We start from the raw sequence: 19,421 nt of genomic DNA, 5'->3' as shown, positions 1-19,421 counted from the left end.
AGCATCGTCGCAGTGCACTCAAACACACACGCACTCGCACACGGGACGGGAAGCGCTGTTGTCGGTCACAACCTGGGATCAGCGCGAGTCGTCAAGCTCGACCCAGGTGACCGCCCTCGTCAAACACCACAACCGGTTCCCCTTCCCAGTCACCGCAACGAACGTCACTACAGGTGGGTGTCCCATGACTCGCTGGATAGGAAGGGAAAATAGGATATTCGGCGCTGACTTGAAGCGTTACCATCATGGTTGTGTGCGTTTGAAAGGTACCTGAGGCGATATTAGTACGTGGCGTCTAAGTGTTAAAAGCCGGTTGGAGCGTTGGGACAGAACTGACAATGTGTGGCAGTCGGTCTCCGGCCTGGTCCTCACCGAGGACGGAGGACGTTCATACGGGTGAAGCTAAAGAGCCGAGCTAAGGTTTGCTAGCTGCGGGGGGGATCACGAGATTTCGTGGCGCTCAACTGACTTGAAAGTACGGATGGACACAAGAAGAAAAAAAAAAGCGCTTTAATGTAATATAACGACAGTAACTCCAGGCGATGTTGTTCAGCGTACGTAACGTAAACGTGCTTTTTTTGTGCCACCGTGGCACTAGATAGGGGACACTCGATTAGGTACACCTGCTCGATGTCAACCAGCCTTTATAAACGTAATAAACCCCAAAGATAATCTGGTAAAAACGTTCTTAATCAGTGTTGTATGTTCCCGTTAACACAGCCTGTATATTAAATCATGCAAGTGTACCCAATGTTATGGTTGTGACTGCCACGTTTGTAAATGTGAAGCGTAAAATTGTTCTGTCTTACAAGAGAGCCAGTGTTTTTAAAAGTAGGAAATTCAACAGAAACATGTGATTTTTAAAGTAATAACTTCAAAAACATTGTGATTCAGCAAGGAAAAACTATAATGTATTCATTGTAATGATATGAGGAAAAAGTGTAATTTCACTCAACAAAACGGGATGATAGTCAATTGAGGACAAATGAATTTTAAGACTGCTGCCTTGCTATAATTTTTTACAATACTTGATTTTTCTTTTTAATTTCCAATGCCTCAATTACTCCCCCCTGTAAATGCCAGTGCCATGTACGCTACGAATGAGCTGACTTTTCATTTGTTTAATCTTTACTATTTATTTTTGTGTGATTGGGTTGTAAACCTTTGGGAAAATAAATGAGGCATTATGATGAGTTCCCTAGGAGAAATAATTGTCGGATTAATCCTTAGTGAAGCTGATCCAAAGCTACTCTGCTGCGGATGGCCACTTGTTAAAGACGTTCTGGTTTGCATTCACCACATTTTACCTGTTTGGTTGTTTTAAAACAGGATCATGAATGATTAGTATTTGACCGGTTGCATAATAATGGATTTTAATAATTCCACTCATCTTTGCACAGGCGCGTTCCTCAAATCATAGCATCGCTGGCAAAAATGCAGAACTGATGCCATGCCATCTGCTGCTTATCCTCAATTATCATCATCATCATCATCCCCTCCTCCCTCACTCCTTCCTTTCTCTTGTCTCTGTGGCTGTGTGTTTTGGGACTATCACTAGGACAGCAGGCTATTTTAGAGCAGAAACTCCCAATTACCCGTTTAATCTCTCCCCGCATCCTTTCCCGTTCAGTGTCGAATGGCACCTGTGCTTTTGGAAATGAATTGTGAGGGTGTTTATGGCGAGGTTTCAAAAATAAATCTTCCCTTTGTTGATAGCGCGAGAAGCCCGACGAAAGCTCTTCGCATTAAACGTACACGCCGCATAAAACAAGATCAGTGCAACTTAGTGGTTCTTGTTGAGATTGCAGTAAAAAGTAAAAGCCTCTTTTACAAAAGACATCCTGCAAAATTGCTGCAGCCGAGTCTTCATTTGTCCACCTTTTACGGATGTCGTTCCAGATCCACATGCAATAGGTGAAATTCCACCAAATAGAGATGTCAATTTTGATACCTAGTAGAATAAAACTCCCTCACTTGATTAATTGGCCAATGCATGAAACAAACCTAAGGAATCAAATAAATGTTCCCCCTTTTGCAAATATAATAATAAAGAAACCTCTACCTCAGAATGTCTTTTATACCCAAATTTAGCTGGGATCCATTGATACACCTGCACCGGAAGAAAATGTATTGAAAATGAATGTCGGGATAGTTGAGACCGAATCAACGGCGTACAACTGTGTGTCTGTCACACAGGTGTGATTGAAGCCATTTAACAGAAACAATGTTCGTGCAGCTCCAGCGCGCGTCGGCGCCCTCCCTTTTAGGCGACGTGCTCACCCAAAGGATCAAAGCTGTAATTAGCCAGACATGGATTAGCTGCGGGAACTGTTTTCCACTGCGCTTGCTCGCCCCCATGGACTCAGAGGATCACACAGGCTTCAAGCCCACTGACGTTCCCCCCGCTGGAGGAAAATCAAGTGGGATATATATATAATATTTTTTTTTTTGCGCTTCCTGAGAGCTTTCAGATAAGAGCCAAGACTTCATACCTGCAAAGTACATTTTCCTTTGAATGTGTCACAATTTGCATAAGTCTCTTTTTCTTCCCTCTGCTTCTAAAATGTGGTCTTGGTGCCATAGTGGAATCATTTTAGGCGGCTTTCGTGCACAGGCTTGACATTCGGCTGGATGTGAGTCACTGCTTTGCCATGTATCCTTGTCTATCTGGGTGCTGGCTGCCACTGCAATCTGCACAACAGCAAGCCATTCTTTGATTATCTTTCTGTCGGGGAGGCCCAGCATTGAACCATAAAATAGTCTAGCTTGAACAACAAAGTGCATAATTGATCGATATTTGGAAATACATCAACGGGGAGTGTTCGGAAAGCACATACCTGAGGCCAAGAGCAAACAGTTCATGGATGGATAAAAACAGCTGGATTCTGATGCTTGAAAATCCATGTTGGGATTTCAAAACTTAACAAAAAAGGAACATTTCAGTTCCAGGCTTAGACCATCTCCAGCACAAAGACGTTAAAATTTTTCAAAAGTAAATATGATTAAGGGCTTATAAGAATTTTTTTTTTAAATGTAGTTTTGCAAAATTAAGTTAGAAAACAACACAAGCTTCTTAGAAAAGGCAGCATGTCAAATAATGAGACCGATGAGCCTATGCCTTCCCAGAAAAAAAAAAATGTTTTTAAGAAACAAGATCAGCAGTCCCACTTAAAGTACGGATTTATTGCCAGCTGGCTTTGCACGCACCCAACACGTTCTGCCTAATATGTTGTGACTTGCAAATGAAGACATCAAAACCGCTTTGGTGCATGGGGAGATTGAGCATTAAAAGACAATGGTGAGAAGTTTAAAACAAATAAATCACCCCAAGATGCCGAGCAGCTTGTTGAGGACAAACCGGCACTGGGCTCCCATTAGTTACAAGAGTTATATGAAATGTTATGGGGTGTTGTGTATTTAATTTAGTTTGACTTATTTTTATGCTCCTCTGTCAAAATATGGCGCTACTTGAAACGTGTCAACCGCTGTTGTCGAAAATGTTCTATTCACCATTCTCACATGATCAGCCATGTTAAAGTTGCTCTTTCTTTGCGAATAAGTGTCATCGTAAAGCCAACGAAGACGCAAAACGCACCCACAATTGGTCATTTGAGGCGCGGGTGGTCAGTGTTAGATAACATCAACCAGGCATCATCCTCTTCACTCCGCGCTCGGTCACGACTCCCTGTCGGTCCAAAGTTGAGCGCTGGCCAAAAGCCCGGGTGATCCATAGCGCCTTTGAATTAGCGCCAGCTATTTGATGTTGAGATGGGATTTGGAATACGTGGAAGGAAAGCGTAGGCGTGTACTCTGGTGAGCGCGCCGCCTGTTAACAAACGTGCTCTGGAAGGCGACACAGAGTATTAAAAGGATAATAACATCGGGAGTGGTCTCACTAATGCTTATTAGCTTGGCCACAGTTAGCCGCTTTGGGCATTTTGTCATTGTTACGCTAGCTAGCCGCAGTGCACTTTATGGAGCCAAAATGTAAATCTCATCATCAGCGTTTTAATGCCGATGTCGTGATCTCGGAATATTCATGCAGCCCTCATCTCTCTCTCTCTCTCTCTCTCTCCCAGCTCTTCCTTCTGTGGTTTAAAGCGTTTGGTCTGCCCTGTGGTCGTCATGCTCAAGGTCAACCTTTTGTTGAAACTCGCTTAGCAGACGCTGACCTCCTCTCACTCGGAGGTAATATATTCCAAGATGGTTTTCCACTGTGCGTACGTACGTACGTGTTTGCATTCCAAGTCTGAGGACGAGGCCGCATGTTGCCGGTGCTCATCTGCGCTCTCTCCACATGTTGTGGCTCGTCCAGTGTAATTGATGCAACTGTCTGTGTGTGTGTGTGTGTGTGTGTGTAGCGTGTGTGTTGCAACATGGAGCCAGCCCAGCACGTCTGGCCCTGCAGCTGCAGTTGCTAATTTTAGCTCTGGATGTGCGTACGCCTCAGTTCCCCTCGCCTGGCCCATGAGCGCCGAGAGAAGGGTGATGCTGAGTGTAGACAATTCTTCCCTCTGTCTGTATCAAACGTCACCGTTTTGTTTTTTTGGGTTTTTTTTTTAAGCGCCATTCACTCTTGCTAAACAAGCTCAGGATGTATTTAGCCCGCCCGAGCATGTCCATTTTTGTGTCCCGGAGGAGAATCAGTAACATATTGACTGTCTGACAATGACCTCTGTGACACAAACCTCAATGGCACGTCGTTTTGGACTTGTCCGTTTTCTTTTGCAAGTGAATGGGTCCCTTTCAGAATGAAGCATTCCACACTGCTGAATTTGTTATTAATTAAGCTTTTTCTGTCCTTGAGGAGACATCCCATTCCGCCGCCGAGCGGCTAGTTCTCATATTAATAGAGGGCAGGGATTACACCCGTCAGTTTCTCCAGGGTCACGTATTAGGAGGTAATCCTCTTACCTATGGAAAATGTTTGGATGAGCTGTTTGGGTGTAGGTGTTCCTCGAAGACCTCCTGGAAATAAACGTGCGCCCAGAAAGGATGAGAGATTCCTAGGTTATCGTTGAGTTGCAGGATGTGATGAGCCCATTTGGTTGGATATTGACTTGAAGGAAAGAAGTGGCACAAACTAGCACACAACCTGCTCAATAATTCATGGTTGGTTGAGCTAAGATGACCTTGGGTTAGGGTCATGTCGGACTGTTGAAACTTGGCACCGCTCATTTGGGTTTGTAACATATTTCTGTGCAATTCAGTTTGACTTTTGTTTAGCAGACACTGAGTGTCGTCGGCCAAATAGTTGCCATCAAGAACATGCTGGAAATAGGTCACTTAAATTGTATGGATAAATCTTAATGGACTGAACTTAATTGGCCACTTAGACCTGCTCTCAAAGTTTTTAGTGAGTCATTTATTGTGTTTACAACGCTGAGATAAGACTGGCACTATTGTGGATTCCTAATTGCATAAATAGTCAAGACAGTTGTTCTAGATGGAAAGCCTTGCCTGGCTAGGCCAGACTACAAATTCAATAATGGATGAATACATTGTGTATTTGAAGTCCATTATTTGGCTTTGTTCCAACAAAGGGAACTATTTATCATTCTATTGTAATATGGGTTTGCGGTGCTGTAAACAGGATGGGTCGCTGCTTTGCTAGTCCTTTGCAAACACAATGAGCTAATCTTGTATATTGAAGGAATGGCACATGTAGGGAAGTTTGCTTATTGTCGTTTGTGCGACCCGGTTATGTGACGACGTATTGTGTAGAAATTTGTGACAGCTCATTGGCCAGTTAAATACTGTGTTGGGGAAAATGGCTTCCCAGGGAGGGTGAAAAATGTTGTGAGCGCAACAGAAAGCCAAATGTCTTCGGCGCAGTGAGAACTTTTTGAATAATTTATTCACACAGATGATTTGGATATACTCGAGCCACTTTGTGAGGAACTAAAACAGTTAAATTGCACTCTAATGAACCGTCTACAATTCGAGGCACCCCCCCCAAAATGTCTTATTTAGTGTTTCAAATAATGACTGTCACAGTCTGTTCCCTCAGACCTTTGAATTAAAATTCTTTAACAGCTCGTGCTCTCTCTTCTTTTATTTTGTCAGACGCCTAATAAGTGAACAACAACGACCCTAGACAAAAACTTCAAATTTATTTATAAAGTACTTTATTTTCAGTCATTCGACGACTTTTCCTTCCGCTGTCCTCGCCAGCTTTGTGTATGTCGTTTCAATTTTCAAACACCGGGATACCACTATTTGTGTTAATTGTCGATGATGTCTGCTCTCGTCTCAGGTGACGCTCAAAGATGTGCGACTTAGTCGAAAACCATTCGACTCTCCCTGCGGAGATCTGAGTTGTCCCTCACCGAGGTAAGAAAACAAAGACAAAGTACGTAACACTAGTATATAAATAATAAAATTGATGCAATAGACGCTTGCATAAGCAAAACAGAGTCCATATGGTTTTATTTGATGCGTCTTAATTATCCCAGTTCAAGTTGTGCGTGCATGTTTGATTTGCATATGTCACAAAAATGGAAGTTGCCAAGCCGAAAGCTGCCCACGTAAATTTTATCATCAGGGGATGGCGCAAATGGAGGGTTGTTATTCGTTGATGCATGGTGACAGGTGAGGTCAGCATAGTAGCTAGCGCATTATGTAACCGTGTGGCCAGTGCCATGCAGTGAGTCACTAGCTCCTCTCTTATTATTATTTTGTGGTGTCATTTGAGGGGACAAATAAGTTTAGTAATATGCCACGCTCGAATAGAATTGAATTTTCATTAGGTGTCATTAACAAGGTCAACTGAGGGTTGCTTTTTTTTCCCACCAGGCAGCTGAGGAAGATGCTGGGTTCAGAGCGCGGAGTTGTGGAAGAATGGCTCTCCGAATTCAAGGTAATGCAATGTCATTTGTGACCCCTATTAATTAAGGAGGAGGTCTTTACATTTTTTAGAAATTAATTCAACACACACTGTATTTACATCCAGTTTAAAACTCAAGTATGCGTGATAAAGGGTTAATAAGAGAGAAAGGCAGCTAGTGTTTCTGTAGGAAAATGTGAAGAAATGCTCAATGGAAGGCATTGTGCGAAGCACCCCGAGGTTCAATCTGCCTCTTCTAATTTGATGTCAAGTCCTTTTCTCGAGGAGATCCGTTTTCCTCACCTTGGGCAATTATGAGAACCTGTCAGATTTTTTTCTTTCTTTTCAGGTGTCTCTGAGAGATTTTTCACATTGCCGTTAATGAGAGGCACTTTTTCACTGATGTTATTTGGTCCTGTCTCACAATTTGAATTATTTAAGCAATTTGATTTCAGGGACCACTACGGCGTTTATTTAATGTTACTTCATATGCATGGAAATGATGAAATGCTGCTTTGTTGTTGTGTCATAGAGCCAGCCAATACTTTCAAAAATTACAAAAGTGTCGTCACTCTGTCAAACTAAGGTTTTTTTTTTTTCTTCTCCTTTTACCCAGTCCTTACCAGAAACCCAGCTCTCAAGTTATGCCGGCAGCCTGCATTTGAAGAAATCCTTAGTACCAGCGCTGTACAGGGTCATCCAAGATCCTGGAAATGAGGTGACATACAAGATAAAACACACCCACATTCAGGCTGAATCAGAGGGAAAATAAAAGTACCAAAGAGTCACTTTCTACAATTTCTTTTGTGACGTGAAGACAATCTTGGGGGCTAGAAACGCTCAGTGATATGGAACTCTAATTTTACACGAGTGATTCAGTGAGAAAATCTCATTATCTTGGCAGCCTTTTTCCTCGCTTCTCCTTCATGGTCAAATTTGATATCAACCAACCGCAGACTTAAATTAATTTCCAATCTCAATCCTTTGCCTCTGCAATCCCATTTGGAAGAAGGTGTGCATGAAAGAAATGGATCGGTGTCAATAACCTGTTGGGCCAAAGTTTTGCGCGTGTACACAAGAGCGCTCTTTAGACTCTCGAGTTAATCAGCAGTAAAAGGCCCGAACAAGGGCGCGCTGGCTGCCTTTTTCCAGACCATCCTCCCTGACTTTCACGATGTTGATTTACCTCCTTACTTCCCTGCGCCTCCCATTATTGACTCGACTTTGCCCCCAAGCCTCTTTCGGTTATGTGAAGAGGTTTGGCATTCATGTTAGAAAGCTACGATGTGCCGACAGATGATTGGGGGGGCAACTAGTGTGCGTTGAACCTCGTCAGTTCAACGCATTAGCCACAGGCACACGTTGGTATGTTCTTACGCACGTCCCCTTTTGATCCATCCAGTTATTGGAGCCCGTGTGCCACCAGCTGTTCGAGCTCTACCGCAGCTCTGAGAACCGCCTGCGGCGTTTCACCATGCAGTTTCTGCCCGAGCTGGTGTGGGTGTATCTTCGAGTCACGGCCAGCAGAGATCGGCAGAGCAATGGCTGCATTGAGGCCCTCCTCCTCGGCATCTACAACCTGGTGGGTGTCGTGTTGCTCTAGCAGTGGATTAGCAAGCCTGCTTTCCACAGGTGTCCTGTCACTATCATTTGAATTGCTGGCATTAACAAAGATACATTTGTACCCAATAGATTAAAAATTAAATCGATAATAAGCCGCTAGTGCACTGTGGCTTAGAGGCATGCAAAGTAGCAACTGAAACATGCAGAAAGAAGAAGTCTTTTTAGATATAGCAGGATATAGAATAACCAGGATACAGTAAAGCATCTAGCAATATTGCTTTTGCTAGAATATAAATAAAAATTTCACGGTACAAGCGTTTGGGAGCATTTGGGTCAGATGATACACGAGGCCTTGTCTCGCATTATTGATGAGGAATGCACACGTTACGCTTTTAGGGCTGACACTGAATGTGGGATATATTTCAACATTTTTTTTCTCAATTCAAATGGATAGAAGGTGAATAGATAGTGATTTAATGTGGAAAATTCCAAGTGGCATAATAGCAAATTATTAAGTGCACTGTTTGCACGACCTGAAAGAAAAGCAACAGGAAAAAACCAACAGCTAATGGGACGTGGCTTTAAAAGCTCATCTTGAATATGTGCGAAGAGCGAGAGACGTCAATAGATGGCACTCCATTTCAGCCGATGCCGCTGAAAGTATATTCATGCATAATTTATTCTTCTCATTCTGCACACGAGCAGCACGCCTCGCACGCTCTTCATTCTTGGGCTGTGATAAACAGCTTGCTGCTTAGCAGTGCCACACACGAGCGCATATCAAGGCGGCCGGACTAAGTGTGTCACGAGGAATGAATGATGCATTTGAACCTGTTTGCCATCACAGTCCATTAAAATATAGATCATGAATCCCTCTGAGGAATCGGCGGTGGTTTTAATAAAACTATTGACATTTCTCAGCTCCTCATAAGGGAATTGATTTGAATGATTTTTCTGCTCGCTCCAGAATCTCATCCCGTTTTACTGTGGAAAGTAAAATGAATCCATTTTGCCTTGTCGCTTACCATTTGATTAGCTTAGCTTGCTTGTTGCATTCTCAAGAGATTTCACCTCTCCTGGTTTCCTCTTCACGCTTTAAAAAATGCAGATTTGACGATGCAATCGTAATGATGTTGTTATCGGTCTTCACACGCTGAGAGAGCAGAAAGACGGCGAGCCGCTTTGTTGATAACTCGTGTGAGGAAGCGCTCGTCTTCCCCTTTAGCTGGTTTACAAGAGAAGGACGAAGAGCAAACATATGTGCGAGCCAACTGTAATTATTGTGATTGACGTGTCTTGGGAAGTTACAGTGTAAACATCGTTGCTCATTCTCGGGGACCAGGAGAAATGCTCCATCGCTTTCATGACATGGCTTCTCTGTCATCTTTTCTGCTCACCAGGAGATTGTGGACAAAGACGGCAACAGCAAGCTCCTTTCCTTCACCATCCCCTCGTTATCCAAACCGTCGATTTATCATGAGGTGAGAATTACTGAGCGCGTATTTACATAAGCAGGTCAGCTTTGGCGAAGATTCCCTCTTCCTTTTCTTGTCCCCCGCTGGGCTGCGCTCGCACTGTTCTCCAAACATTTGGGCTTCATTGCCTCTGTGTGCTTCCACTTCATTCATTATCATAAGTAGTGAGTGGAGTAATTGTTCAAATTCTTTCCATTCATAGTGTATTTGTGTTTGCTGTAGCCTTCAAGCTTGGGTTCCATGGCCTTGACAGAGGGGGCTCTGTGTCAACACGACCTGATCCGAGTGGTGTACAGCGGCCTCCACCCTCAGAGAGAGACCTTCACGGCTCAAAACAGGTACGATAGAATCGGCAGACTTCATCAAGACCCCGGTTTCCTTTGAGCACTCCGTGTGTCGGACTGAAATATTGGTTACGACAAGAAACTGGAAAACCCTGCAAGGGTTGACGCTTCGCTGCGATGATACACGGCCGGTCGTTTACCTCCACTGCACCCGGTCGATTATGGCGCTTACTTTGGAGGTCTTGAGGATCTCGATGCGGACGTGCAGGTGGAAAAACGCAGATTATTTTCAAGTGTAAAACGCTTCGCTAATGGTTAAGGTGGCAGAATAGAAAAACCTGCCTCAGTTGTGCTGGAATTATTATTGCCATGTCTTTGTGACGCTCGTTTGCAGATTTGAGGTGCTGTGTTTCCTCATGCTGTGCTACAACTCGGCCGTGGTCTACATGCCCCTGTCCTCCTATCAGTCAGTCTGCAGAATGAGCTCCCGGTGAGGATTGCACGCACCCACACAGCATATATATGCGACTTTGACTTCAATCTGTATGACTCTTCACTTCTTTGACATTTGGCGACCGCACCGATCGGAAACACATTTTCAACGCAATTGCGCTTTTTCATTTTTCCAGCCGTGTTTTGCAGTCAGAATCGATATGTGATTCACAAGATGAGCCGTTCGCGCCGCGAGGATTTGGCCAGAAATGGCGCCACTGCACTAGTGTTTCCGAATGACTAAAAGAGTGGCGAGCAGGCAGGCGAACAACGCCTGGAGCGAGCGCACTTTAGACAGACGGCAAGGCTTGACTGTGGAGATTGCACGGCGCCGGAACAATGCTCAGCCCTCGAGTTAAGCCTCGTGTGTGTGTGTCATCCTCAGGTTGTGTGTGTGTGGTTTCCCGCGGCAACAGCAGAAACTCTGGAGGGAGCCTCCCAACCGCGTGCTCTTGGACCCGGAGTTCATGGTGCAAATGCTGACTGCTGTTTATCATGCCATGTGAGTGTCTCAGCCGATCGGCGTCGCCGCCCGGCGGCCACTTCATTAGGCACACTTGCGCAATCAATTCCAAAAACTCAAGCCACAAGTACCCCTTTTAGAATAATGGTCTGTTCTTATTGACGTGCCAGCAGAGGTGGATTATACTGGGAGGAGCTTTTTAAATAGCTTTTTAAATTCTATATATAATCCATTTGTTGTTTTGTGATTGTACTTAACCAGTGTAGACAGACTGCATTCCAATGTTGCAAACTCTCACGGTGCCAAGGACAGACACTCCTCTCAGCGCAGGCTGATTACATCAGCAGCGAGCCAGGGAAGCAGGTGATTTCAACCCTCATGAGAGTGACCAACCGACCGACGCAAAGCTGATTACGGCCTCCCCAATGATATTTCGTCCTTAGCGAGTGGGGCTCCCCTGATCTCGCAGCGACTCAAATCACCGCCGCTTTGCGTGACGCGCTAAAGACAAGTGTGACCAATCTACTGTCGGCTTAATTTTTCCCCTGAAGAAGCGCAGCGGCAATCAGGAGATTGGTCGGACTACAGACGACATGAGCATTAAGAGAGATGAAATATTCCCCTTTTATTTTGTTATTTATTTTTTGACTAATCCTGGGCGCTTCATTTGCATGCCGTGCTTTCACAGGCATCCTTGGCTCAAAACGGCTGAAGACAACACTCTTGGATTTAGGTTAATATGCTCCCCAATAATTTTAGTGCCACATACTGTCAAGAGAAGATGGTGGCGACTCTCACTCTGTCACGCTTAGAAAAACCAAGGAACTGGGTTCATGTTATCATTGCTAATATTTGATGTTATGTTTGCGTACGTAGATACAACGGAGAGTGGGAGATGGGTCGTGAAGCTTTGGAGGACATTTTGTACCGATCCCAGCTGGAGCTTTACTCCCAGCCTCTTCTGGTAAGTGACAGTTTTAAACAGTCGTGTGGAACCATTCAACCTTCTTCATTTGGGAGCCACGTTGATGTTCCCTCTGTGTCGTCAACCCTCAGCTGGGCAACGCCATGAAGAACTCGTTGCCAGACAGCGCCCCAAACGAACCTCAGGGCCGCAAAGTTCTGCAGGTGGAAGTCACACCCACCGTAAGGCGCATCTCCATCTCAGCCATCACCACCGCCTCCATCCGACGCCACCGCTGGAAGAGAGAGGGTAAGGTTGCGGGAAGAGACAGCACGCTATCATTTATATATACCCCCCCCCCCTCATCTTTTTATCACTGTATGGAAGTCATGCAAATATTTACATGATGTTTCTCAATGTGTGAAAGGCCACAAGAAGCAGCTTTTAGGTGAGAAAATGATTGATTCATGTTTTGTTTTGATCTTCTGAGCAGTGAGAAAAGAATCCTGTCACACCATTGGTGCAAAATGGTGTCTCCTGTCACTTTGTGTAGTTGTCATCATGTAGTTTGTCTCACTGCTTCTTCTGCAAGAAAGTCATGACAAAATGGTGCTTGCAAATTCCTCCGCCTTAATCTTCATAGAAGGCCGGTCGCTTTTAGGATTGTAGTTTTTATTGTTGGCAATTCCAGTAAATTGATGAGACAAAAGGTGGCCCAAGACGCGCTGCCATTAAAGAAGCACGTTTCCCCGTCTGTGTTGTTGACTCCCAGATTGTTTTGACTTCTCGAGCGACGCAGAGCCTAGCGTCGCCGTCGCGCGACCTAATCCCGCCCGACACCCATCGGCCAATGAGCAGAGAGGAGGGGGCCCTCACGGCCACCATCACAGCAGCAGCGTCATTCCCCCCATCACTTTCGAGGGTAGGGCACAGGGGGCGGACACCCTGGGCAGCAACCCCCCCTCTCTCCTCCCCTACAGCTTTGCGGGATTTCTCTTTACTGCCTCTGCATTCCCCTCGAGTAACCTTCAGCCCCGTTTTCACCAAGCGAGTACATTTTGGTTAACTTTAATACATGTTTTAAAAAAAAAAAAAAAAAAAAGGTTCAAAAGTCCAGCAGTGCTATGTTTTTGGAAACCCTCCGGCAGTGATTTTTTTTTTTTTTTTTTTTAAAGCAATGCTGATATGGTGAAATGGCAGAAACAAATCCTGATAAACCTATTAATTGGCTGAATGTTTTAAAAAAAAAAAAAAAGTCAACACTCCCAAAATATTAATTCATTTCGTTTTGAAATTTGTGGAGGGGAAACAGCTTAACTGAAGCGTAGCGCTTGGTGGAAACGTGGTTTTAACTTGTCCACACACCCACCCTTAGCTAACATCCTGCTGCTCTTTGCCCGACAAATGGAAGAGTTGCCAATTGGCTTGGAAGGAAGTGGCCTTGTTGCATGGCCCTGTCGAAACCTCTCGCTCTTCCCTCCTGCCCTCCCTCCCTCGCGTACATTCTTACTTTGCCCCTTGTCACTCACTGAGTCATGGAGACAGTCTTTCTCATCCATATAAGTGGCTCTATTTTAGATGACCGGCAGAGCACCTGACGTCTTGTTTCCACGCTGCGGCTCAGTGCACCGCTTTTTCGCTCACACTTGGCCCCACGCTTTCACACGGGCGACTCGCCCTTCTGTTTGGCGTTGGTGATTGCCAGCGCAGTCCTCTGCCACGTCACGTCCCTCCCTCAGCTCAGTGAGTGGGAACGAGCCCTCTTGTCATGCATGTCCATGCTTTAGCAAACTTTCCAGAGTTCCTAACGTCATATGTGACAAGGTCAAGTCAATAACTTTGTCTGTATTAACCAAAATGTCAAGCGGTGCTTCACAAATAATCGCTAGAGTCCACCATCTCGCCCATTTTGTCTTGTCTCTTCATTTCTCTCTGTGCTCTTTGGATGTTGAACCTATGACAGAAGGTACTGCTCAGATGTCTTTGCATGATTCTTTCCTTGAAAGTTCTTTCTGCAGCTCTTCCATTGGAGAGGACTGGGAAGAAGGATCTTGTCTGTGCTAACTCGATTGTACTCGTGTTTGCTAGTAACTGTGCTGTCTATACGCTGCACCAAATGTGCCGAGGTTTGAGGCATTTAATAGTCTTGAGAGCAAATCAATTAAGGTGCTTTTGTGATAATTCACTCCGTGCGACACAATTTGGCACTGTGAAAGAAATAGTTTTTATTTCTACATACTCTCCTGTTAGGTGTCACTAATTTATGATGGAATGAAGTGCCAGTGCCCTCCAGCCACAACATTATGGTCACTCGCACAATGTAATGAGTACAAGCGCCGTATCAAATATTCTGCACACACACATGCAGACATAATGAATAATGATTAGTTTCGTCAGAGGTGTTCGCTGAACAATCTTCCGTATCGAGATTGTAATGCGTTGTGTGCTCTGAATATTTACGACTTATGTCACTAGTCTCACCTTGGGAGCTTCATCTTACAGTAGGATGACTTTCTACACCGAACAAATCTAATCCTAATTTTATGGATCTTTTGATCCCTGTGCCGGAACATGAAATTGGACGCATAAAATGTCTTTAAGAATCTATGCGGCTAATGTCAGATTGATTGATTGATCAAGGCATCCCAATATTCATAGCCATCCTTGACATACTATTTCAAGCATCCCTGTACATGCGTGAGCGTTCTAGCCTCGTGCACTCGCCCAGTTGCCTCGGCTACTTGTCAGCACAAAGCGCCGCGCCATCAATCTCGTGAAGCGTTTGGAGTGGCTTTGGCACTCTCCGCAGATTAGCAGGCTGGATTCGGCCGGTCGGCCATGTGACCAAGCGGTGCCGCAGGAGGAAGAAATGGAGAGCATGCAGCTTCCCCTGTCCTCATGTTCTTTGCATGTGAATACGGCCTCTTTTCTGCCCCGTCTGTTTAGCTTGCTTGTCCTAAGAGTGCATGATGGAGACCAACGGCTGTCTCTCTTGACCATGCTTTTTTTTTTTTTTTTTTTTAAATAAAATCAACTATCTTCATCCCCTCTAACCAAAGAACGGGGATACTGAGTTGTTAACATGAATGCTGAGCCTGATATGAAATTATCATCAATGACCACACAATTGTTAATGTAATAATACAGTCCTGTGCAAAAGTCTTGGCCCCCTTCAAAATTTGTATTGGTCGTTTTCACAGCAGTTAAAAGTTGAAGACTCACTAATAGCCTTGTTATTCACTACAGAAAGAAAACATGAAAAGTGGATACATAATTTAAGTGCATAAGAAGTGCACTTTAGCCGACATGCCTGTGTGGTCATCATAGCTAAAAACAACAACTCTTGACTGTGGCCTAAGACTTAAGCACACCACTGTGTAACTCTTGGCTCAAGGTCAGTATGTTCTGTTTGTTGCAGAGCTAATGCAGCTCCTGAGCTACATTTTATAAACCATGTAATGTTGTATATTGTTCTGATGTTAAGCAACGCTTTAACAACTCAAATGTGATCAAACTAGAAGCAGACGGCATGAGCGGCGGCGAGGATTCCTTCAACGCGAACGACCCAGACGAGGGTTTCTCTTCCGGGGCATCCAACAGCAGCCAGCCCTGCGGCACCAGAGCGGGCGGTGGTCCGAGGCCCAGCAGCCAGAGCAGCGGCGGCAGCAACATCAAGAAAGCCATCACGGCCCGATTGTCCCGGGACAAGGAGCGAGACAAGCCCGAGGCAGCGAAGCATGCCGACGCGTCGGCGGCGGAGGTCAAGCGGCAGCACCAGAGGAAGCAGTCGCCCCCGGCCAGCATCCGACTAGACGCCATCCAGCTGAGTCCCATCAAGAAGCACCTGAGCTTCCCCTCCGGACCGCCTCTGGTACGGACTGGCAGCACCTCCTCCAGCAAGTCTTTTGACTGCATGGCCTTCAGCTTAAACGGCGGCAGACAGGAACGGGAGGGTGGCGGCGGTGGAGATTCAGCCGAGGACGGCGGGCGTCCCGCCGGCGGCGCCCACCGCCATTCCACCGTCAGCCTGCAGGAGGGTCAAACGATCAGGCCGGACGACCCTCTCGTGTCCCCTGGGACTCCCCTGACCAAGCAGTCCCGATCCCCCAGCTTCAACATGCAGATCATATCACAGGTTTGACATGTACAGTGGATATACCAAATGTCTACACACCCCTGTTTAAATGCAAGATTATGTTGAAACCACGATAAATCATTTCGAGTGACCTCTAACGCTTACAACTCAATTGAAATTATTCTTGCTGAGACAGGGGCAAAAAAAATTTGTATATTTAATTGAGTTGTATGGACCGCATAAATCACTGGTGTCAAACTCAAAAACCCGGGGGCCAGATACGGCCCGCCACATCATTTTAGGTGGCCCGCGAAGACAAATTGTACATCGACTTCATGTGTCAATACTCAAATTACAAATTGTCTTCACTTTTAAAAATAGCGATATTGCTAGCATTTTTTATTCCCAGTCATTTTTTTAAATATTTAAATGGTTTGATTTGAAAACTAGTAATTCATCAGTTTGTTGTGCAGCCTATACTGTATGAAATATAAGGTTTTGACAGTTCTATTGGCCCTCAGAAGGAAATCATTAATGGTGTGAAATGTTCCAAAATGATTTAGCTGGGTCTCATTATTTTAATCACAAAAATCTAGGATTTGAACAGGTGTGTGTCGACTTTTTATATCCGCTGCATGTGGATGTATGTGTGTGTCTGTAAATCTTCAAGTGTGGAAAAGAGGTAAATCCTCAGGCTCCTAAAAGGGAAACGGCAAGATTCTCGGCTTCATGCAGTGGTTCCTTGACATTTCATCTTTAGTTTGAGTCGACATTCACTCAGCAATACTCCCCCGCGGAAAGGCGTCGTTGCTCTTTGTCCTCCTCATCCCTCCCGTCATTCCCGGGTACACGTGCAATCGCGCTCACTTGCTAAATCTTGCCCGATAATTGCTGTTTTTTTTAAATCAGGAATATAGATGTGTATATATATATGGTGGTTTGAGGAGATTTCAGTTATTTTTTTAAGTGGCAATCCAAAGAAAGAAGGTCGGATGTTCAAGTTAACACATGTCGGTTATTTTCAATGTTAAATGGTATACAGAGTTCAATCTGTGTTGGTGTGCTGTCAAACCAAACTGGAACTCATTAAGGAGTCCCGACCTGGGACTTGAGGAAATCACTACTGCAGTCATTATTACCAAATGTAATAATATACAAATATATATAGAGAGAAATATACATGTACTCTGTGGACAGAATATTCAAATGATTGGTTCCCCAAGCATTAGCTCGTCATGCTGGCCTTTGTCTGACCTCTAGTGGCGAGCGGCTGTCATAGCGTTCTATTGAGTTAATGCAGTTGTCGTGGAACATGTTTTCTCTACCTCATCACGTGTTTTCACCAAGAGCCCATTAGGTTGGGACATTGGGCGCTTGAATTAGCCCATCCTATTTCTTCATATACAAAATGGCTGTCATCCGTTTGGCGTCATTCCAAACAACTGGATCCATTCAACTGCTCTTTTAAGATGTCTTACTTTTTTTATGTTTTCTTATGTAAGTGCAATTGTTTGGACTCCTCACACTGTCCACTCGCCTTAAGTTACGTGAAATCCCCTCCTGAGCCGCATGCTCGTCGTACCCCAGTGTCACCCCACCGTTCTTTCGTCACCACACGTGCCAACGCGCATCCTGTCCTTAAACAACTTATTTGCTTGCCTGTCTTAAGTTGAACACGGTTTTGATTTTTTGTTTTGTTTTAAATTCATAGGTGATGGGAACTACTGTACATAACTGCACTTTTTTGGGGGATGGGGGGGTATTGTCGTCATGGTGTCTTTGAAGCGAGGATACATGGTGATTGTACATACTCGTTGGCTGTATATGACCCGAGATGACATAGGGACCGGCTGGAGGGTTGGTGATTGTTTCTCTTTGTCCGTTGTCGTAAAATATGCATGTGGTATTGCAGGTGAAGTGATCACCCGCCATCACCTAACGTGCGTTTCATACTGACCACCCACGCCCAAGTCATCAGTGGAACCTTGAAAGTGCGGCTCCATATGTTCCAAGGCACTTTTTGATTTGTAACTTCTTCTTTTAAGTTGTGGCGTGTCATACGACCAAAAATGACAAGCAGTTTCTTCTTCAGACAACAAAACTCAGTGCAGCTCTGCTTACCTTTTGCCTTTGTGTTTTGGATGGCATAATTATTGAAAGGCTCTGGATCTTAACCCAGCCTGTCAAGTTTAATTGTTTACTTGATGGGTCAGCAGGCACTACAGAGACAATTATTTGTTTACAAACGGTTCCAAATTTTCTAATTCTTTTTTAGACCTCCCCCCAACACACACACAAACTGAACATCAGGTAGGGTTTTTGTTGTTGTTGTTGTACGGCTGAAGTTGTTGAAGGTTCACAAACAAATTTTACCCTCGGGAAAACAATGAATTATTATTTTTTTTAAGGGAAAATTTAAACACCCTTTTATGCTGGTCCACGTGTATAACTTTGGAGGTTTCTCTAGTCTGGTCCAAATGATTTCAAAGTTTCTTTTCAGCTCTGCATGTCCGACAAACTTAAGTTTTCAATCATTGTGATGCACTTTAATCCATCCACCTTTACTGGAAAAATATAAAAGATGATTATATAGTATATGATATATGTATATGTCGATGTGTATACGCTCAGTGCAGGGTTTTTAGTCTCTTCTAAAGATGTATTTTTCTGTAATGTCGCATCCGCCACACAGTGCTGTTTGTGTTCTCAACCGTTTAAAACTAATGGGTTGTTGTTTTTTGTCTTTTTTTGAAATGCCAAAAGGTTAAGTCCCAGAGTGTCTCAGGAGTTTATTTTAACAAACAAAAGACTCTATTGAACACTTGGCAGCACCAAATTTTCTGTTCTCGTCGTCTGAATAGAATTCTATGCAACATGGAATCCCCCTCATCTCCTCCTCATGCTCGATTTGGTGAATCCAAATGGCGGCAAACGCTCTCCTCCAAAGTGCTGTGCGACCATCTCGACATCCGTCACGTGAGGAGAGGAGAGAAGGCTTGGATGAAAAAGATGCAAGTGCGACAAACACTGTACTGTTGAGACAATATACGTGGAGAGACTTATTTTCAATCGTGTAAATATACAAAGTGTACAAAATGGAGAGTAAGTCTGAAATGTAGAGAGCTGTATATTGTTGAATAAATATTGTGATGTAAGAAAGTTTGAAATGGCTCCATGTTTTGTTTGTTTTGGACGTAGGTGGTGCATTCAAATAAATTAAGATACTAATTTTGTAAATTCAAAAAGTAAATCTTGTGAACATACATAAAATAATGCCCTTTCGTTCCTGCTAACCAGTAGCATAGTTAGCACAATTTAATAGCACAAGCTAATTTTAAC

General features: G+C 44.3%; 1 protein-coding gene across 9 annotated transcripts; it reads left to right on the top strand.

Annotated features, from left to right (window-relative positions):
• Window positions 1–19,249, top strand: LOC125973291 (hyccin 2). Of its 9 annotated transcripts, XM_049727291.1 has the most exons (15): window positions 1–173; window positions 4,080–4,188; window positions 6,257–6,333; window positions 6,796–6,859; window positions 7,443–7,544; window positions 8,229–8,408; window positions 9,790–9,870; window positions 10,087–10,202; window positions 10,543–10,638; window positions 11,026–11,142; window positions 11,365–11,466; window positions 11,980–12,067; window positions 12,160–12,316; window positions 12,780–12,929; window positions 15,526–19,249. In XM_049727291.1, exons 4-15 carry the CDS (start codon window positions 6,809–6,811, stop codon window positions 16,146–16,148), a joined length of 1,863 nt encoding a protein of 620 aa, XP_049583248.1. In that variant the 5' UTR covers window positions 1–173; window positions 4,080–4,188; window positions 6,257–6,333; window positions 6,796–6,808; the 3' UTR covers window positions 16,149–19,249. The 9 variants fall into 9 exon arrangements, with proteins under 9 accessions (XP_049583248.1, XP_049583249.1, XP_049583247.1 ...); XM_049727292.1 differs by lacking the exon at window positions 4,080–4,188 and having other exon boundaries at window positions 15,529–19,249; XM_049727290.1 differs by lacking the exon at window positions 4,080–4,188.
• The last annotated feature ends 172 nt before the right edge of the window (window positions 19,250–19,421 follow it).

This window comes from Syngnathus scovelli, chromosome 8, assembly GCF_024217435.2.
Source record: "Syngnathus scovelli strain Florida chromosome 8, RoL_Ssco_1.2, whole genome shotgun sequence".
NCBI lineage: Eukaryota > Metazoa > Chordata > Actinopteri > Syngnathiformes > Syngnathidae > Syngnathus > Syngnathus scovelli.
The sequence above is the reverse complement of the archived record's forward strand: the minus strand, read 5'-3'. Positions and strand labels throughout refer to the sequence as shown.